The sequence below is a fragment of the Eleutherodactylus coqui genome, chromosome 9 (assembly GCF_035609145.1).
Source record: "Eleutherodactylus coqui strain aEleCoq1 chromosome 9, aEleCoq1.hap1, whole genome shotgun sequence".
Lineage (NCBI taxonomy): Eukaryota > Metazoa > Chordata > Amphibia > Anura > Eleutherodactylidae > Eleutherodactylus > Eleutherodactylus coqui.
Window position 1 is genome coordinate 17,402,505 of NC_089845.1, and position 20,393 is coordinate 17,422,897.

The 20,393-nt window shown below is 43.1% G+C and overlaps 1 protein-coding gene across 1 annotated transcript in view; it reads left to right on the plus strand.

The window, feature by feature from the left end:
- Positions 1–20,393, plus strand: part of PIGN (phosphatidylinositol glycan anchor biosynthesis class N) — a 351,259-nt gene that overhangs the window by 120,370 nt on the left and 210,496 nt on the right. Inside the window, 4 exon segments of the mRNA XM_066579178.1 lie at positions 3,079–3,147; positions 8,687–8,695; positions 15,609–15,701; positions 18,044–18,099. Coding sequence (XP_066435275.1) covers positions 3,079–3,147; positions 8,687–8,695; positions 15,609–15,701; positions 18,044–18,099 — 227 coding nt within the window.

The window sequence follows — 20,393 nt, forward strand, 5'->3', positions numbered from 1 at the left end:
TTATCCTCTAACATGGAGGTGCGTCCTATCATCCTGTGCGTCTTATAAAGCACAAAATACGGTACATAGATATACAATATGCTGTAGTTTTTGCTCTGACCACCAAGCCTAATAGTCTTATGCCTCCTCTTCTGGAGAAACAACTTTGGGTACAGTCATCTCCTTGTCACAGGCAGGATTGTAATGAGATCTAACTATGACCCAGGATCCACCATTCACAGTAGGTGATGGCCACAGCTCATCTACCCCCTCCCTGCATAAAGGCTCTGCACATGCCAAAGCTCATGGGTAGAGCAATGTCCCAATTGAGTCAACAACTCGGCTCCTGGCCATTCTATCTGGGGTCCACGAGGCTGATGTAAAGGATCTCTAAATGCTTTTAACTTGAGCAAAGGCTAGACTGACACCTCCGTAGTTATGTACACACAGTGGAATAAAAAAAATTGAGTTTCTATTTTTTTTCTCTTAACCATTAACCCATTAAGGACACAGCCTGTTTTGCGCTTAAAGGGCTTGTCCGAGGCAGCAAGTGGGTCTATACACTTCTGCATGGCATAATAATGCACTTTGTAATGTACATTGTGCATTAATTATGAGCCATACAGAAGTTATAAAAGTTTTATACTTACCTGCTCCGTTGCTAGCGTCCTCGTCTCCATGGTGCCGACTAATTTTCGCCCTCCGATGGCCAAATTAGCCGCGCTTGCGCAGTCCGGGTCTTCTCCTCTTCTCTATGGGGCTCCGTGTAGCTCCGCCCCGTCACGTGCCGATTCCAGCCAATCAGGAGGCTGGAATCGGCAATGGACCGCACAGAAGCCCTGCGGTCCATGGAGACAGGATCCCGGCGGCCATCTTCAGCAGGTGAGTATGAAGACGCCGGACCGCCGGGATTCAGGTAAGCGCTGTGGGGGTTGTTTTTTTTAACCCCTGCATCGGGGTTGTCTCGCGCCGAACGGGGGGGGGGGGGGGTTTAAAAAAAAACAAAAAACCCGTTTCGGCGCGGGACAACCCCTTTAAGGATGCAACGATTTTGGGGGGATTTTCTTCACTTTTAAAAGCCATAACCTTAATTTTTCTGCTGACACGACCGTATGAGGGCTTGTTTTTTGCATGGAAACTGTAGTTGGTGACATTTTTGGGTACGTAGAGTATTGTATAACTTTTTTTTTTATGATCGCAGGGAGAAAATATCAATTCTATTTTTTACAGCATTAACATTAAATATGCAGCAAAAATAACACAATACATTTTTCTGCGGGTCGGTACGATTTGTGATACCTAAAAAAATAAAATTTGGATTTCCACGTTTCCGCAGTAAAACAAATTTTAAGGGAAAATTATACTTTTTTTTTCTAAGTCGCTGCATTCAAAGTCCTTTAACTTTTTATTTTTCCGTGGACTGAGGTCTGTGAGGGCTTGTTTTTTGTGACGAGATGTAGTTTTTATGGGTATCATTTTGGGGTACATACGGGTTTATACACTTTTTTTTTTTTTTTTTTTTTTGTATTTTTGGGAGGCAAAATGAAAAGGCATTTTTGCCTCAGTTTTTAAAAACATTTAAAGATTTTGCCGTGAAGGATAAAAAGTTTGTTCAATCTGTTTGAGTCGATACGGATACGACTATACCAAATATGTGGAATTTTTAAATATTTTTTTACTTCTAAAGGAAAGCCCAAAAAAGGTTTTTCTTTTACATTCTTTTTTCCATATATTACAATATTATTATTTTTTCCCCACACATGTCCCTGTAGGGGACTTGCACGACAACACCTATGATCGCTATGATAAGCATTGCAGGATTCTGTCCTGCAGTGCCTTATTAATGTCATTAATAGTGATCATAGACAATGGGGTCCTGGCGTCACTTCCCCCCCCCCCCCCCCCCCCCCCCCCGCCTTGTGTGCGGCCGAGCATTATCCTGCTGCCTCTTGGAAGCTGCTATGAGAAGAAAATGTGGCTGCAGGATGTCCTGAACATATCGCTGAGCTGTCATTGTCCCTTGTACCTCTACTAGGGGTAACCGACTATCGTATGAGATGACCCCTCCCCCACACACACCCCAGACCATCACACCAGCAGTGGACAGTGTGCCACTCCACAGCAAAGGCAGGATTAAGATGTTCACCCCTGAGGTCTTCAGACATGAACATGGCCATAGTCTGTGCCCAAACTAAACCTAGATTTGTCGCTGAAGGCAACCCAGTTCCACTCCGTAGCGTCCAGTTTCGCCGTTCATGACATCACTGCAAACAGACAATGGTGGGTGTCAGAGGCCGTACATGTAATGTACACCATGAGTCTAAAAGTCCTTCAACCAAGCACCTGGAAATGGTGTCAACACACGAGTGTAATGACACCACCTGTCCCTGGATGGAAGACAAGGAAACAGTTGGAGCTGCTGGTGCTTGTTGGCTGATCGGGTAATTCTCACTGGTGATCTGATGGCCTTCATGCATCCACTGATCCAAACATCTAACAGTCTTGTCAGAACGGCCAGGTGACCGGCATTTCGATACGACCATCCAGCTACTCACATTCCAATAATTCGCCCCCTATCAAACACTGTTAACTGGGCCAGATCTTTGATTATCTAGTAGAGACGTCTAGTGGTCATCAAGCTCTACACAAGGAGCCTCAGACTTTTGATAGGCTAAGGGTGGAACCTTTTTTAGGGTCTAAGGTAGCAAAACCATTCATCTAGTTGCACCACTAATCTAATCATTTGCATATCTGTCAGATGTAAGGGCATGCAGAGTTTTTGCAGCAAAAGATTCTAGGTGCTTTTATTTCATCTTTACTAAGTATATGAGCTGATTAGTTGTTTTGAAACACTTCTTTACAGCGCTCTTCTACATCCAAGACATGATGTCCTGGGTTTCATGACCACAAGCAGTTTAACAAACTTCTTATAATTGAATGTGTATATTTGGTAATATGATTACTACATTTTTTTAGAGATCTCTTAAGTGAAGCAATGGGTTCATGCGACGCTTTCATGTATTGTAGTAAAGGTTTCACATTGGTTTTCTTGGACTGATTTAGAAGTATCCTAACATTTAATATTCTTTTACTCTGCAGGCAGACGTGGCTCCACTGATGGCGGCTCTTATCGGGCTCTCGTACCCCTGAATTCCGTGGTAATGCCTTGTTTATCATAACTGTTTTCTTAACCATTGAATTCAAAATGTAGGACAGTTATGATGTAATTAAGTTCTTACATATATAGAGTTCCATTTAGGAAGAACACATGCTTAAGAGCAATCCCCTGAGTACGAACAATGACGATGCGGGCGTGAAATAAAAAACTGCTGGCTACCAATATACATCTGGATCAGTCTTTATACAGGATTTCTGGAAGATAGTTGGGGTCTTAATTTGGGTGAGAATAGAATCAATGGGGATCATAAGTCCCAAACCTTGGGAAATTTTCTGTTGACACTTCGGTTTACAGACCAACTTTTCATAGGGAATAGTTATGCTTTACTAGCTTCCTACATTGCTTGAGGCTCAAAAAGTTTATTTATTTATTTTTTTTCTGAATGGAATACGCATGTGATGGCTGCACAAATTCATCCAGTAGGCTATCAGACACTTCGGGAGACTGGAATGAGGTGATTCACATACTAACTGCCATAGTAAGAATCCCTGAACCCCAAAGGTCTTAATGTGCGAACACTGCCATACCATGTGCCTGTAGTCTGTGCCTGACGCTGCACAACAATGACAACGGTTGTGCAAAAATTTACCCATGCTCTGCCAGTGGCAGGGTGACGAGTTACACTGGTGAAGGAAATAAAATTGTCCTCTTATTCACTGACAGAGACCTGGATTGGAGATTCCAAGGCCGCCTCCTCCCAGTCCTTTCCCTTTAAATGTGGAATCGATTACAAGCTGATCAATAAATACTTAACAGTGCAGGGTTGTGTCATGACAGGCATGGATGGCATATTGCTTGGATATGCTGCCATTGTCCGGTAGGGGTTGGATGACTGTGGTTCCAGGCACTAGGAAAGCAAAGTGCCGCTTCGTATTTTGTTTTCTCCCCACTTTAGCGCAGCATTATTGGCCCATTATATGAAGATCGTGGGGAAAAAAAGATTGGTAACAGTTGTTTTTATTTGCGGAGAATATATTTAGTTGACAGGAAGCCTATTACATACCTGCTAGAAAAAAACTTTCCCTGCATCCAGATCTCTAATGAAGTCTGACACTGTCAGTATCCCTGCTGTTGTCCATGGTCCTCAGAGCACCCTATAGCCACCACAATTTTCTTATTTTGAAATGTCATCCACACAGGGGCTACTATACTTATTTAAATATAATTATGTGGAAAAATTATAAAAATATATTTATCTGCCCATTTTGGCGCTCTGCTGATCCAATTCTCTTACCAGGACTGTTAAAATCTGCAGAGTCAGCCGGTAAATGGAACCTCACAAGCTGCTGCTGTAAATCACAGGAACTCAGCTGTCGAACACAGACGTCTGATTGGCTGCGGCAGTCTGTGGTGACCCATCAACCCGCTGACTGCAGCCTGTAAACGGCATTGGCAGGGTGAATGTAGAGATGGTGCTGGAGCTATGGGGAGCCGGGATTGGGTACAGGCTGCTTTATTTTTCTGCTTGCCTAGCATATTAATATAATAACTCAGAAAACCTCTAACATGGAGCTACTAGAAGAAAGTAAGTAGTCCTGACAGATATGTAATCCAGGTTTAAACTATGTTGTTGCAGTTGTATTAAGACCCATTTACATCGGCTAGCTACGAAGCGCTCCTTGATGACCGTTTGTAGCAATAATTAGTCAGTACATTTCTCTTAACCATTTGTGCCGATTTAAAAATTAGCGTTATCGGGCCATATGGACACTTAACAAGTATTGCTGTCTAACGCACTGCCTTCGCAAGAGCCGCCTCAAGGCATCGGTGACATCCGTCCCCCACCCACCAGCAAAAAGACCATTAGATCCTCACAGGTGACTCTTCAAACCAGTGGTAATTTGGTAAAGCTTTTTATATGAAGAGTGCGTTACCTAACGAACTTAACACATTTTCAGACTCTTACAAAAGTGCAGTAACTCTTAAGTTTTGATTTTTGGAGGTCTGATGGGACTTCCACTGATAAGTCAACGTTTCTGACCCTTCCTTTAAGCTAAGGACTCTACCGCTTTTGGCTGTGATTGTTGCTCCTCAGCCCTTCTTGGCAGCTTAGGACAGAATCCTAGACTTCTAAGTCCATCTTCAGCTGCTGAGCAGTGCCAAGGAGTAATGATTACAGCCAAAGGGACACAGTGCTGGGGTGAGTGCATCTGCCCCTTTTCATCAGATCAGTAGTAGTTTGAGATCCCAGATCCCCAGTTATCAAAATGAGGTGCTACTTTTGTAAACGTGCAGTTCCTCTTTAAAGCATACCTGTCATTTCTATGAAAACCCAATTAACAGCTTTTGTTGTACATACCTGTGATACATAGCAAAAACCTGCTCCAATTCTGTTGCTCAGTCTTGCTGTCAACTTCCTTTTCAGTAGAGGTTACTGTGCCTCAACTTTCATGCTTGCACTTTCCTGCATACATTGTACCTTCCATGGTCTGATAGGATGCCCCATTCATGAACCCTTACTGTTAATACTTTAAAAAGATTGTCATTAGAAGAAAAACATTAATACTTGCCTTTTCCGTTCCAAGCAGTCTCCTTACCACATCTTCTCTTGGCTCCTCCAGTCCCCTGTATCTCATCACCCCCATTTCATCGGATCCTCTTCTTCCTGTTTGAGTGCCCATTAGCTGCAGTTCACTTCCTGCAGGGCGAGTGACACAGCGTTCACTGCCTAGCGGGGAATACTGAATACTCAACAGCCTGCTTTAGCATACATGTGCCATATCTCGCTGCTAGTGTCATATAATATATGAAACTCTAGCGGCGAGACATTGCACATGCGCAGTCGTACTACAGCAGGCTGCTGAGGATTGGCATTATTTGCTAGGCTGTGAAGGTTACACCACTAGTGATAGGGTACCCTGATCTGCAGGAAGCAGAATGTCTGCAATGAACGCTTCATCACAGGAAGAGGAGGATCCGGCCGCCTGGAGCTTTTACCACATCTTCACCTCACCAATCTTCTGGCTCCTCCAGTCCCCTGGGTCATGTCACCTCCAGTATTTGGTAAATGGACTCACCCCAAGGAGATGGATCCAGCCCAATTTAGTCTACAGACCGCTAGTTCGTAAGTTCAATATGTTTTGTTTGGTTCAATGCATTTTGGTTGGACCTCATAACTCCTCAGGAGCCACGTAGCCCACACAAAAATTGAAGGAACCCAAATTGGTCCTTTTTGCCTTTAATGTAAATCCCGTGAAGATAACACAAGAGATGCCGAAGATTAATAACACCAGGATGACTAGTAAGGTATTTAGCGGTAGTCAATAACACCAGGTCGACTAGTCACAAAACTCTTGCTACACTAGACTACATTTATACTAAATCTATGGCTAAGGTACAGTGCTCCACTTTTTTGCAAGGGGGTACACGAATGCCAGTGCCTGATTTGGATGCTTCGGCACTAGTAAAAAAAACCCTATTCAGTTGCTCAAGCAAGAGCTAAAGTGAGCTCAGATAGATTAAAAATAGATGGGGCTTAAATGCATATTAAATAGCTCTCATAAAGTGGCAACTGACCAAAATAGCCGTAGATGATATTCCTACATGCTATCAATAGGTGGCTATATGACCCCTAGCTAAAGTAGCTGCCGCCAATATTTCCACATGCTATTAGCTTCCTTTCGCCCTTTGTGGAAACTAAACTGCCCCAACTTGCTAACTTTCAACTGCTGGACTTTAGCAAAGTAGGTTCAATCCCTCCTTTTCTTGTTTGAGGTAAAAGACAATACCCCACCCCATACCCTAGTCCAGCAAAAGAGGATAAATGATGAACAAAAACAAGCGTGGCTGCCAGCCCTAATGGTGGAGTGGCGACCATATACCAATTCTGTGACTAGTCAACCTGATGTTATTGACTATCGCTAAATACCTTTCTAGTCATCCTGGTGTTATTAATTTTTGATAAATTCTCTATGATCTTCGGCATCTCCTGTGTTATCGTCACAAGATTTGCATTGAAGGCAAAAGGACCAATTTGGGTTCTTCCTTCGATTTTTGTTTATATGACTACCCAGTTCCTGATGAGTTGAAGTCTAACCGAAATGCATTGAGCCAAACAAACCGTATTGAACTTGCAAACTAGCGGTGTGTAGACTAAATTGGGCTGGACCCATCGCCTTGGGGTGAGTCCATTAACCAAATACTGTAGGTTCATATACATCAGGTTGTTCATTTTTTGGTTGTTTTTTTTTTTTTTTGTTGCATCCTTATATTATGCAAGCCTATATATAAAGGCTGCAACACATTCTACAGGGACCTTCATTGTTTTGGGAACCCTGTGAAAAATGACTAGTACCAAAGGATCTATTAGTGAACTTTGAGTACGTAATAAGGGAATCCACATATAAATCTCTGTGGGATATCCCTAGTACCAAACTTTTTGGCTACGGTTATGAGTTTCTTCCGGTCTTAACAGTCCACCCTCCATGGACAACTTAATTTTATTAATTTTAGTTTTAAGGGTACTGGTCTCATGCCGCAGCATAAATTGGTGTTCCTAGTGAATGCAACAGACACCTAATCCTAAATGAATGGCAGTACATGGAACATAGTCCAGTGATATCAAAGAACTTTATAAAGCGACTCCTATTTTCCAAAGAGGACATGGCTACTGTCGAAGATGTTCCCAAAGTGGACGCAGCCATTTCAAAGGTCACCCGGAAGTTTGGGTTACCTTTTGACTGTGTCCCACCTAAAGGATCCCATGGACAGCCAGGTTGACGCTGTCATGTGTAAGGCCTAAAACACATCAGCCCTTACTATCAAGTCCAATATTGCCGCCACTTCTGCAGCTAGGCCAATATCTATATGGCTTGACCAGCTTTTCATGTTAATTGACCAGAAGGCCACGACAGATTAATTTTGTTTAAAGGTAATCCGCAGTCGTGTTTTTGGCTCCTCTTATGTGAAAGGCCAACAGATTTTGGTTGCTTGCTCTGCCCAGCGTAGAATCTTCCCTACGAACTGCTGGAGAAGAGGATTCCTGGTGGTGAATGAGTGATACTGCAGTCATACTGTCTGAAAGGATCTTAAAGTGTCTCCCAACTAATTGTGTGTGAAAGCTGCATAGGGACTTCCAGACCGCAATTAACTCAAAGTTGGAGGTATTGGATACCTCATGAGGACCCCAGGAGCGCTGTATGTGCCTCCCCTGTAAGTGGGCCCCCCAGCCCGTAGTGCTGGCATCGGTTGTGTCCACTACTGCAGGATCACGGTTCCGCCAGGGGTTCAAAGGGTGGATTACAAAATGCTTGTAGTACTATGGTTAGGTCCCATGGATGAGGCGTTCCTAACAAAGGAGTGAAGCCTACTAGCACCTCTCAGGAACTTATTGACCCACCTATGGTCTGCCAGTGAGAGGTTAAAGCACGCCTCTAAGGCCGCAACCTGAACCATTAAAGGCATTACGACTTAACCCCTTATCCAGACCTTTCTGAAGAAAGTCTAGAATACTGGAGATGTCAGGCTGATCTAGTTCCTGAATATCTTGCCCCATCCATTCTGAAAACTTTTCTTAAACATTTGATTTAGAACTCTCTAGTTGAAGGCTTGAGGCTCTCATAAATGGTCGACACCACCTTGTTGGATAGACTTGGGCGTAAGAACTTAACCCTCTTAGCATCCAGTCGGTTAATTTGAACCTCTGGACCTCCAGGTAACATAGTGGGCCTGGATGTAGAAAGGCAGGCCTCAACGGCAGGTGAATGGGATCTCCGCCAGAGGAATTTTTAACAGAGGGAACCAAGGTATCTTGGGCTAACAGGGAGCTACTAATATTACTGTGGTCCTTGATCCCTGTTCCTTCCTCAATACTAGCGGTATCAGGAGCGGGGAGTGGGTCAGGGTGGAGCATAAACTAGATCCAGTCCCACATGTGTTAGAGGGTGACCGTGCCTACTGCCTTAGCCTCTGCGCTCTGAGAGGAGAATAACCGACACTTGTTCCTGCTGGAGATCTATATATATATATATATATATATATATATATATATATATATATATATATATATATATATATATATATATATATATATATATATATATATATTTTATTTTTTTGGTGGCCCCCATTATGTGGCAAGCAATCTGAACACCTCAGGATGCAATTCCCTTCCTTTCTGCTGAGGTAGAATCGTAGAGTTGGAAGGGACCTCCAGGGTCATCGGGTCCAACCCCCTGTTCAGTGCAGGATTCACTATATCATCCAGACAGCTATTTTGTCCAGCCTTTGTTTGAAGACTTCCCTTATATGAGAACTCGCCACCTCCCGTGGTAACCTGTTTCACTCATTGATCCCCCTCTCTGTTCAATATCTAATTTGTCTCCTCAATTGCACAAGGATAGAGTAGAAGCAATGGAATGAAACTGAAAGAGAGAATAGGGCTGATCCTCTGCACTGTGACAGCCCTTCAGATATTTGTAGACAGCTATTAAGTCTCCTCTCAGCCTTCTCTTCTGCTAAACGTTCCCAGATCCTTTAACCGTTCCTCATAAGACATGATTTGCAGACTGCTCTCCATCTTGGTAACTCTTCTCTGATCAGCTCCAGTTTGTCTGTCTTATTTAAAGTAGGGGGCCCAGAGCTGGGTACAGTATTCCAGATGAGGTCTGACTAAGGAAAAGTAGAGAGGGGGGGGGGGGGGGGGTAATTACCTCACTAACCAAGCCGAAAAACCACCTGCACACTGATGGGCAGTCAACCCAAAACAGCTATCTGTGTACGTTTTTTTTTGGGGGGGGGGGGGGCTTTGGCTTGCAATTCCCTGTCATTGTTACAAGATTTGTTTAAATAGTCTAACATTGCCGTATATACCGGCGTATAAGACGACTTTTGAACCCCGAAAAATCTGCTCTGAAGTCGGGGGTCGTCTTATACGCCGGTAATACCAAAAAAAGTGTAAAAAAAAAAAAAATCATTACTCACCTCCCCCGGCGTTCTGTCGCGCTGCGACAGGATGTCGCTCGCTCCTCGTCCCCGGCGCAGCATTGCTTTCTGAATGCGGGGCTTGAAATCCCCGCCTCCAGAAAGCTAATACACACGCCGTCAGCCAGTTACAGCCATTCAATGACAGCTTTCTGGAGGCGGGGATTTCAAGCCCCGCATTCAGAAAGCAATGCTGCGCCGGGGACGAGGAGCGAGCGACATCCTGCCGGAGCGCGACAGAACGCCGGGGGAGGTGAGTAATGATGTTTATTCTTTGCTCCACTGTACACTGTATTACCGGCGTATAAGGTGACAGTTGGGGGGTCGTCTTATACGCCCCGTCGCCTTATACGCCGGTATATACGGTAATTTAAAGGAATGCTGTGCCTTCCAAAGTTTTTTTTTTTTTTTTGTTTTTTTTTTTTTAATGAGCCTGAGGACAATCCCACTGAGATTTGGGGATTCCCTTTTACTGGAAAGGCGGGTGAGGGAGCTGGAGACCATCTCTTTAAGGGCCCTTTCACACGAGATGACTGTTGGACAAACTATGCCCGCCACGCGGCCCTACACATACTGGCTCCCGTGCATCGGCACGGGAGCTAGTATCGTTAGCTCTCAGTGGGGAGGCTGCAAGAGATTTCTCTACTTGCTCCCTCGTCTCTCTCCATTGACATAACACAGCGACCGTTCAGTACTGAACAGCTTCTCATTACACTGAACGATGAGCGATCAGCTCATCGGCCAGCGCCATATGCAGCATAAAAGATGAGCTGATCGCTCATCGTTCCGTCTACATAGCGGCTATTCAGTAGTGAACGGCTGCTGTTATGTCAATGGAGAGGGGCGGGGGAGTAAGGAGAGAAATCTCCTGCAGCCGCCCCAGCCCCCTACTGGTTGCTCTGTGAGCGAGCCAGTGATACTAGCTCCCGTGCAGGAGCACAGGAGCGAGGATACACAGGGACGGGTGTCGGCATCGTTTGCCCGACATTCATCCTGTGTAAACTCACCTTAAGAGGTATAGTTTAGCTTACAAATTGTATGTTTCTTAGAGCAGCATGGATAGCCTTAATTCTCCTCACATCTTATAGATGCTCTCCTTAAAGGGGTTGTCCCGCGAAAGCAAGTGGGGTTATACACTTCTGTATGGCCATATTAATGCACTTTGTAATATACATCGTGCATTAAATATGAGCCATACAGAAGTTATTCACTTACCTGCTCCGTTGCTAGCGTCCCTGTCTCCATGGCTCCATCTAACTTCAGCGTCTAATCGCCCGGTTAGACGCGCTTGCGCAGAAGGGTCTCCTCCCTTCTGGTCGGTCCGGCCACGAGTGGCGCTCTGGCTCCGCCCCCTTCTACGCGTCATCACGTAGCTCTGCCCCGTCACGTGTGCCAATTCCAGCCAATCAGGAGGCTGGAATCGGCAATGGACTGCACAGAGCCCACAGTGCACCATGGGAGAAGACCCGCGGTGCATCGTGGGTGAAGATCCCAGCGGCCATCTTGGAGGAAAATAAAGAGGAAGATGCAGAGAGGGGATTCGGGTAAGTAAAATTTTTTATTTTTTTTATTTCACCACATCCCTTGGGTTTATCCTGCGCTGAACGGGGGGCCTATGCAAAAAAAAAAAAACGTTTCGGCGCGGGACAACCCCTTTAAGGAGAAACTTACTTCCTGAGAAAAAAAACTGTTATGCTTGCCACATATCTTCCAAAGTCTCGGCCAAAAATGCTATATTCCAGTGAGGTGACAATGAGTTCTTTTAATGAGGACTGACATAAGATTAAAGAAACTGATAACCTATTTTTATGTACAAGTAGGTTTCTTGGAGCTGGCAGTCTATTGGAGCCATTATATTAAATGCCCTTTAGTCCTTTACATATAGACTGATTATGAAGCCTGTGATCTATGATGTAGTCTCTGGCTAATGTGCATGCCTCATGGGGTGTACTTCCTGATGTGAATAGGGCTTTGTACAGCAAGTATAGAACTGGTAGAACAATGTGGAACATGCTTTTACTGTATTAATAAATTTTTTTGCTGGTTTACTTATGGGGGTTTCTGTAAAATGCACCTCATGGTTTTACTCGGCCTACATTGGAGATTTTGGATGTGGCTGCCATGACATATGCTGCAAAGAAAGGCTAAGAAACCAAGTGGCATTCCCGTTACACGCCGAATGTCTTAATGTGAAGTTTGTATTTCCTCCAAGTATCAGTATCACTTAGAATAGATGTAAAGAGCTTGACCAATAAACACAGTGGTTTGTAAATGTAGATAAATGAAACCCACTAGTATGCTTTAATCCTGAATACTCTAGACGGCCTGACGGTCCCTGTTACATGATCCCGATAGTGGAGCTTCTGCTGTGCTAGGCTGCAGTCAGTGTTTCGGTGTACGCGGTCTTAGCCTCTCGGGATGCCATTGGAATAGCTGAAAGTGGCATTCAGATAGCGCTCCAAACTGCCCATTGACTTTGAATTAAGTGGAGACCCAAGCTGTTTGAGATTTTTTTTTCCCCGTAAGTGTTTTTGGAGAGCACAATATGTATCGTGCAATACACGATTGTCTTCCGAAATAGAAATGCTATGTGAATGCAGCCTTAAGGCCCATTTAGACACGATTATCGCTCAAAAGCCATCTTGAGAGTTAGTTGTTGCGTATAAATGTGCTCATCTTTCACTTTTCTGCCGAACGATGGAATTCAGTTCAGCATGAAATCATTTGTTCAGCAGAACAGCTGATGAGAAGGACCGCACGCTGTGTTCTGCCCAGGGAGCGCTGAAAACGGCTTATTACGTTGTCTCCTCTGTCAGCTCCATGGCAGAACAAAGGGAATGTTCAAGTGGGTGGTCAGTTCCCTGAATGCAGTTCCTGGTGGCTCACACGCTACTAATTAGTACTAATAAGCGTTAGTACCAAGTAGTAGTCTATGCAAAAATGATCACTCAAAAGCCCTTTTTTGAGTGATCATTGTGTGTAAATGCACCTTAAGAGATGTTTCAACACAAGCAGTTCCCCGCCATCTGTTGATGTGCTGAAGAGGTTGGTTAGTTCATTAGCTGTCACACCTGATGTAGAGCTAGAGGGGGACTGGCCTGGCTAATGAACTGATACAACCTTCACCAAAACTCCATGATTTGTTGGAATATGTTTGAAAAGCAATGAAAGTAGTAGGAACAGACCGGAAACTGCGGTAAATGTACAACCAGTACCTAGCTGTCTGCATAAAAAAGGGTCAAACTTGTAGTTTGTTTTTGAAGTAGGTAACAGTACGGTTTGCTTTACATTGGACACAAGACCAGTGTTTTCCAATAAGTTCCACTAACAGTACAAATATTTTTTGTATCTTTCATGGTTTAAGAAGCATTGTGTTTTTTCCTTTTTTTTTCTTTTCTTTTTTTTTCTAGTTGAACATATGCTGATATAAAGTGCAGTAGTGGGATTTTCTCAGTTACCTGCTGAATCTCTCAAATAACTGCTGTATCCTTTAATTATATTTTTTGAATTCTATTAGGGTTTTTTTCTGTAACTTGTTTATTAACTACACCCTATAAAGTCCTAAACTATAATATACTTTTTTTCCCAAAAGAAAGATAGGAAGACAGTTGAGATTTCAGTAAGGGGTTGCTCTTTTCTGGGTGGTTACTCCGCTTGCTCATTTAGTTATTCTAGTTTAGCACATTAGGATGCAGTTAGGTTTTTTAAATATAATCTTGATATTGCAATTTTATTAGCAAAGGGTACAGTAGACTTTTCTGTGAATCTCTAAAAGCTGTGGCGGTGATTAGATGTTTTTGCCTGTAGGGGGCATTTATCACTGATATTCTGTGAGCCTACTTATATTGCTGGTAACAAATGAAACCCCATATATTGCTGCATTGGGGTTGGCTTAAGGGTTCATTCACATCTACGTCAGAGGTTGCACTTTGCTCTTCCTCTGAAGATTTTGTCTGAGAATTGCAGGAGGACCTAACAGATGAAGTCATTATGTTCAATGGAATCCAGTCTTACTGTTCAATTCGTAGGGTGGAGGCGGACAATGAAAGCAGAAAGTGCAAATGTGAACAGGCAGAAAAGTTGTTTGCATATTTAGTCATTTGCATTCACTTGCATTTGAACAGCATTCGTTCAGTCGTTCATTCACAGGTCAATGAGGTGCAAACTATTTGTTTTATGCCTGTATGAAATGAATGACCAATAAGAAACGAAATAATTTTTGTCCATTTAATCCCCTAAGGACCCGACTGTTTTGTATCTTAAGGACCAGACACTTTTTAGGGATTTTACCGATGTGGTAGTTCTATTGCTTCATTTTTTTCCCCCTTTTAGTTACCAAAATAACTTTAGTGGGTTTTTTTTTCTGTGACATATAGGGCTTTTAAAAAAAAAAAAACTTTCACTGACTCTTCTTTCCGTCTTAGTTTTATTGGGGGTAAAAGGCTAAAAACAATTTTTTCTAACATTTCTATTTTTTTTTTTAAATTAGGTTTATGCTAAAATAAAGTATGGGAACTGGTTCCTCATTTTGTTTCGACATATAATTTGTATGGTTGTGGATTACAGGGCGCATGCGGTGACTGCTTTGGTAGGCGTCACCTTTGGGTTATTTTCTTTATGTATATATTCTGTAATTTTTATTTATGTATTTTACTATTTGTCGCCCATAACGTTATACAAGACCTTTTGGGGGACATTCACATGCGTTTTTCCGTTTTTCCACTGTAGCTGAGGAATCCATAGGAGCCCTGGTTACAGGGGCAAACATCCCCTGTAGTGACATTAGTCACTGGCAGAGCTGGTAAAGGTCTAGTACGACACTGTAGCTCTGCTGTAGCAGGAAATCTCGGTGGTCGCATGACCCCCGGGCTCCCTAAAGTGGAAGTGTAACTTTCACTACACTTTTTAGTACACAGCGCTCATTCAAGTAGAAGGCAGAAAGGGTTAAAAACCCCTCCTGTCTTTTCCAGGTTATCAGCTGTTACTAACAGCTGACAACCCGTCCTGCTTCTGATTGATTGCAGAAGCAGGACGCTTTAATCCCCGACGTAATTTTACATGCGGCTGGGCTTAAAGCCAGGGACCAGGCACCGTATATTTACGGTCCTTGGTCCTTAATGGGTTAATTATTGGCTGAGTTCACATTGAACAAATAATTGGATTGTGTGAATTTGAACGATCGTTCGGCATAGAAGGGCCTAATGTCCTATCAAGAGAATTGAAACGTAACGCAGTCATTTCACTGAAGGCTGATATGGAAGCAGATAAATGGATAGTAATAAAAGAAATGTCCATAAAAAGCTCCAATATCCTGGGATCGTACTGAATGTTATCATTGGAAATGACGCTATTAAGAAAAGATGTGGTTTCTTAGGAGAAGGAGATGCATCGGATTGATGATGCAGATCTTTTTTTCCGCCTTCCTCTTTTATTTGACTATACTGGAAAATCTCACTATTTCTACTGTCTAAGCTGTGTGATTAATGAAGTGAACTCGGCTCACATTGTTCTCGTGTCTTATTGCTTTCAGGGAGTCTTGCCTGTGGAGTATATTAACAGCAGCAATCTCTTTAAAGCGGAGAGCATGCTTACTAATGCTCTCCAGATTTTGGAGCAGTTCAAGGTAAGCAATGCTTTAGAGGAGCTGCCTAACATTCGTTGGGCTAGGAAGATAAATGCCAAGATGGTGGTAGTAAGGCATACTCATTATTGGGATATTTTTATGGTAATGTTTTTGAATGGTGAACAAGAGGCATGAAACAAACTCAGTCTATTCCTGCATCCAGTCATGTGCATTTGAGTCAGACATGCATTACATGGGGTGCGGGGCAAGAGAGTGGCATTAAAAAATGACTCCATTACACATACGGATAATCAGTACATATTCAAATGTGTCAAGTTAAAGGGGTATTCCAAAGACTGGGCCAAACTTTTTAAATTTGTTCAGCATTTTCACTTATTGCTATCATTCCAAAGGGCCATCTAATGCGTCCCAGTGAACTCCAGTACAGATTTCTGCCCACCCACGCCTCTGCGGAGTACCAGCTAGCTTTACATTAACATATTGAGTTCGCTCGGACAGTTATACCGGCAGATACATAGTTGGCTCATTCAAAAGGGAAGTAGTTCATTCACTGTATATCTAAACTGAACGTTCAGTGAACAAGCCAACGGTTATATTTAGTTCTGCATAAAATGATCGTTTCATCATTTAGTCGTTCGCTGCATGTAGACTGAAAGACTGAGTTTTGCTCTTTTGGGCCTTAAGGCCGACTTCACATGGACACATTTTAATAGAATCTATTGATTTCAGTGCATTCATTCACATGGGAGTATGTGTGCACATTACGGCGTGACAAAAAATAGAACATACTTGCTTTGTGTATTTTGGCAACAGATGTCCATAGAAGTCAATTACAGTATGATATGCCGATGTGCTCGCGAAAAAGCCTTCATAGAGCAAACATATTGCACGAAGCAGTTGCGTTTATGCCCGTGTGAAGCCGGTCTTATGGCTCCTTCACACTGACAAGAAAATTGCACGTGAAAACACATGTTTACGAAACCTATTGTTTCATTCTAATTTGCAATGTTTTACTCCTGCGATGCTCCGTGAAAAAAATATTGCATCTCCATTATTTTTCGATATTGCCCATCGCCTCCAATGGAGGCAGCGGCAGCCCCGTTAAAAACAATGGGAGAACATCGAAAACCCCTGCTGCGGGGGGGTGGGGGGGCTGTTTCCTTCAGCCTTGCAGTGATGCGAGGCTTTCGCATTCAGGGTTTTACACATGTTTTCAATGCTGGCAGTAGCAGCGCCGGCCCTATTGAAAATGGGATGTTCCATCACTAATCTCCTGCCACAGCTGTGACAGCCGCAGCAGGTATAAAGGGAACTCCTGCACGGACTTCACGGCCCGATATTACCTTCACTAGTATGCAGGAGCCCTTAGAAACGGTTTGAAGAAATCTACATGTACTTCTTGAGTTATGCCGTACATGTAGAGGATCCAGTATAAGACCTAGACCTATGATATAAAAATATTAAATTATATATATGGGTAAAGTGATCGTACTATTTGCACCAGTGTCAATATCAAGTCACATGGCTCAACCAGTGGCCAATGAGAAGTGGTATTAAGATTTGTATTCTTCAGAGAAAAAAAAAATATTATATGTGTGTGTAATATATATATATATATATATATATATATATAATAATTTTATTTTATTTTTTTTTCTCTGAAGAATACAAATCTTAATACCACTTCTCATTGGCCACTGGTTGAGCCATGTGACTTGATATTGACACTGGTGCAAATAGTACGATCACTTTACCCAAAGCAAGGCAATATTGTATATTCTAATATAATTAGCAGAAGGTAAATAATAGAATTACTACTAGTTATTAGTATTTATACTACCATTGTTTCTGGTGGCACAATGCACCACTTATATAATATATACAGGGAATTATAGCACATATAACTCACTGAAGGACTTGCGATGATGGTTGGCGTTGGTTAAAATATTGAAGGACCTGTGATGACGTCATCGTCATGTGATCAGGGGCGGACCATGTAACTCGCTCACGGACAAGTGGTTCAGTACTTTGATTACGCTAATGGTATATTTCTAAAATGCAGTAAAGATTGTTGTCTTTGTGGGTTGTGTTGAAGTGTCTCCACCGGTGATGAACTCTTCTCTCTGACTGGACTGTAGATTTGTGCTTTCCATTGTAATATTTTCAGGCTTCCATAAAACTCTCCCATATCAGTGCAATCATGCGTGACTAACGCTAACCAGATCTAATTGTGAACATGAAAACTAAGTGATTTGTTTCCATGGGTCGTACCATTACATTTTCTATTTCACGCAGACTTCTGTGTAATCTTTAAGTTTCAGATTGGGTTTGTTTCTTTGCATCTGACACAATTTACTTTTCTTTTCTTTTTTTTTTTTCAGGTTAAAATGGCACAGAAAAAACAAACCACCCTGCCGTTCCTGTTTTTACCTTTCAGGTAGGGGATATGTTTTTTTTATTTTCATTGTTCTCAATAGCGATACCTAAAAAAAGTATGTTTGTGTACAATTGCTGTCTTTGACAGTTGGGCGCCAGTGCATCTCGAGTCACCAGGCCAGAAGGCTCGGTGACGTCACATGAACGTGTCACGGGACAGGTTTACGGGTCGTTCTCAGTCACGTGGATAAATAACCCACTTGACCGCCACTGTGCTTGTAAACAGAGGACCGTTGGACCTTGAGTGCGATAGAGAAGCATCGCCATCGCGGGAGATGAGTATTAAGTACTTTCCAACCATCTGCTGACACACACAAATGGACAGCGCCTCAAGGGAGCTGCAGGTGTTCATCAATGATTACATAGTAGGGTTTCGGTGGAATGAGAGGAAAGAACCGGAGCTGTCCCAGCGTCTAAGCTGCCCATCATACTGATTCCCCCCACCCATTCACCACTGGAATACTCATCTAGGGCTTATTCACACGTTAGTATTTTTCATCAATATTTTCTAAACCAAAACCAGGAGCGCAACGTACAGAGTGTAATGGAGGGATTTGCATTTCTTCCGTATTTTGGCTCTTCGTTTTGACTTACAAAATACTGGTGTGAATAAGCCCTTAATGTGACGATCAGTCTTGAAGTACACACATGAATGAACCCATAGAGATTAATCAGCTTATTCACTATGTATTTACACTAATGTGAAGGAGCCTGAAGCCTATGGATGAATTGGCACAATCGTATTCACAAGAATATGTAAATTTAAGAGACTGTCAGCTACTTTTAGTCCTATGAGCTAAGTTATGGGCTGAACGTAGACCCGCTGAGTCCAGAGATGGAAGCGTTATTATACTCTTCTTTACCGGTGTCACTGATGAAAGTTGCCACTCAGTGCATTGAGAAACGCATTTAGACGTTGCCCGTTGTAGTTTTAGAATGGGTGGCCTACTTGGCAGCATCACTCAACGTATTGAGCGTCGGCTTCAAGCACTCACACCGGGGACAACTGATGAGGGAAGTGTTACACTTGCACCCCCGGACTCAGCAGGTCACCTACTTTTAGCCCGTATGCTTGGCTCATAGGGCTAAAAGTAAATGACGGTATTGAAAAACAATTTCCATCATGAATTGAGTAACTTTTCCAACAGGTTCTGTCAAACGGAGTACAAGGTGACAGATTTTTTCATGAGTTGATTTTTATCATGAAGAGCCGAATTCAGGATTAAATAATATTTTGGGGTCCTTGTATATGTTAGTGAGCTCGAAGAGGAGTGGAACTAAGTCATTTATTCCAATCCGTACCTTTTTAGGTCCTTATTCCTTTCCACTGACTGTGAGGTCATCCTTAAAGGGGTTGTCTCGCGGCAGCAAGTGGGGTTATACACTTCTGTATGGCCATATTAATGCACTTTGTAATATACATCGTGCATTAAATATGAGCCATACAGACGTTATTCACTTACCTGCTCCGTTGCTGGCGTCCCCGTCGCCATGGATCCGTCTAAAATCGCTGTCTTCTGGCGTTTTTAGACGCGCTTGCGCAGTCCGGTCCTCTACCTGGTGAATGGGGCCGCTCGTGCCGGAGAGCTGGTCCCGTGTCGTCATCGTAGCTCCGCCCCGTCACGTGTGCCGATTCCAGCCAATCAGGAGGCTGGAATCGGCAATGGACCGCACAGAGCCCATGGTGTACCATGGGAGAAGACCCGCGGTGCATTGTGGGTGAAGATCCCGGCGGCCATCTTGGAGAAGGAAGAAAGAAGTCGTCGCAGAGCGGGGATTCGGGTAAGTAATATATATATATTTTTTTTTAACCCATCACTTGGGTTTGTCTCGCGCCAAACGGGGGGCCTATTGAATAAAAAAAAAACCCGTTTCGGCGCGAGACAACCCCTTTAAAGGTTCGATACCGCTGACCTTCGTCCCCTCGCCACTCATTCTGTAGAAGGATGAGGACCATCCCGTGCGGACGTCTGGGTTGTGGTGGACGTTCAGCAAACAACTGTTTCCTCTGACACGATATGAAATGTAATGAAGGGTTTTGCTTCTGGCCGTTGGACTTTGTTACTGCAGTTTATTTTTGCCATTTTCTGTATATGGACCGTCCTTGTTGCCATTTTTTATATGCCTATAGGAAGTCATTCAGGAAGTTCTTGCTTTTAATGGATCTGAGATGCATTGAGATGTAAGTGCTATGAAGTTTACTTTATACGGCTTTTGTCCAGATTTTCAGAATGTGCAATCAATATTTAAATCTGCCTGATGAAACCCAAACAGACGTTGCGGCTTCCAGACCTG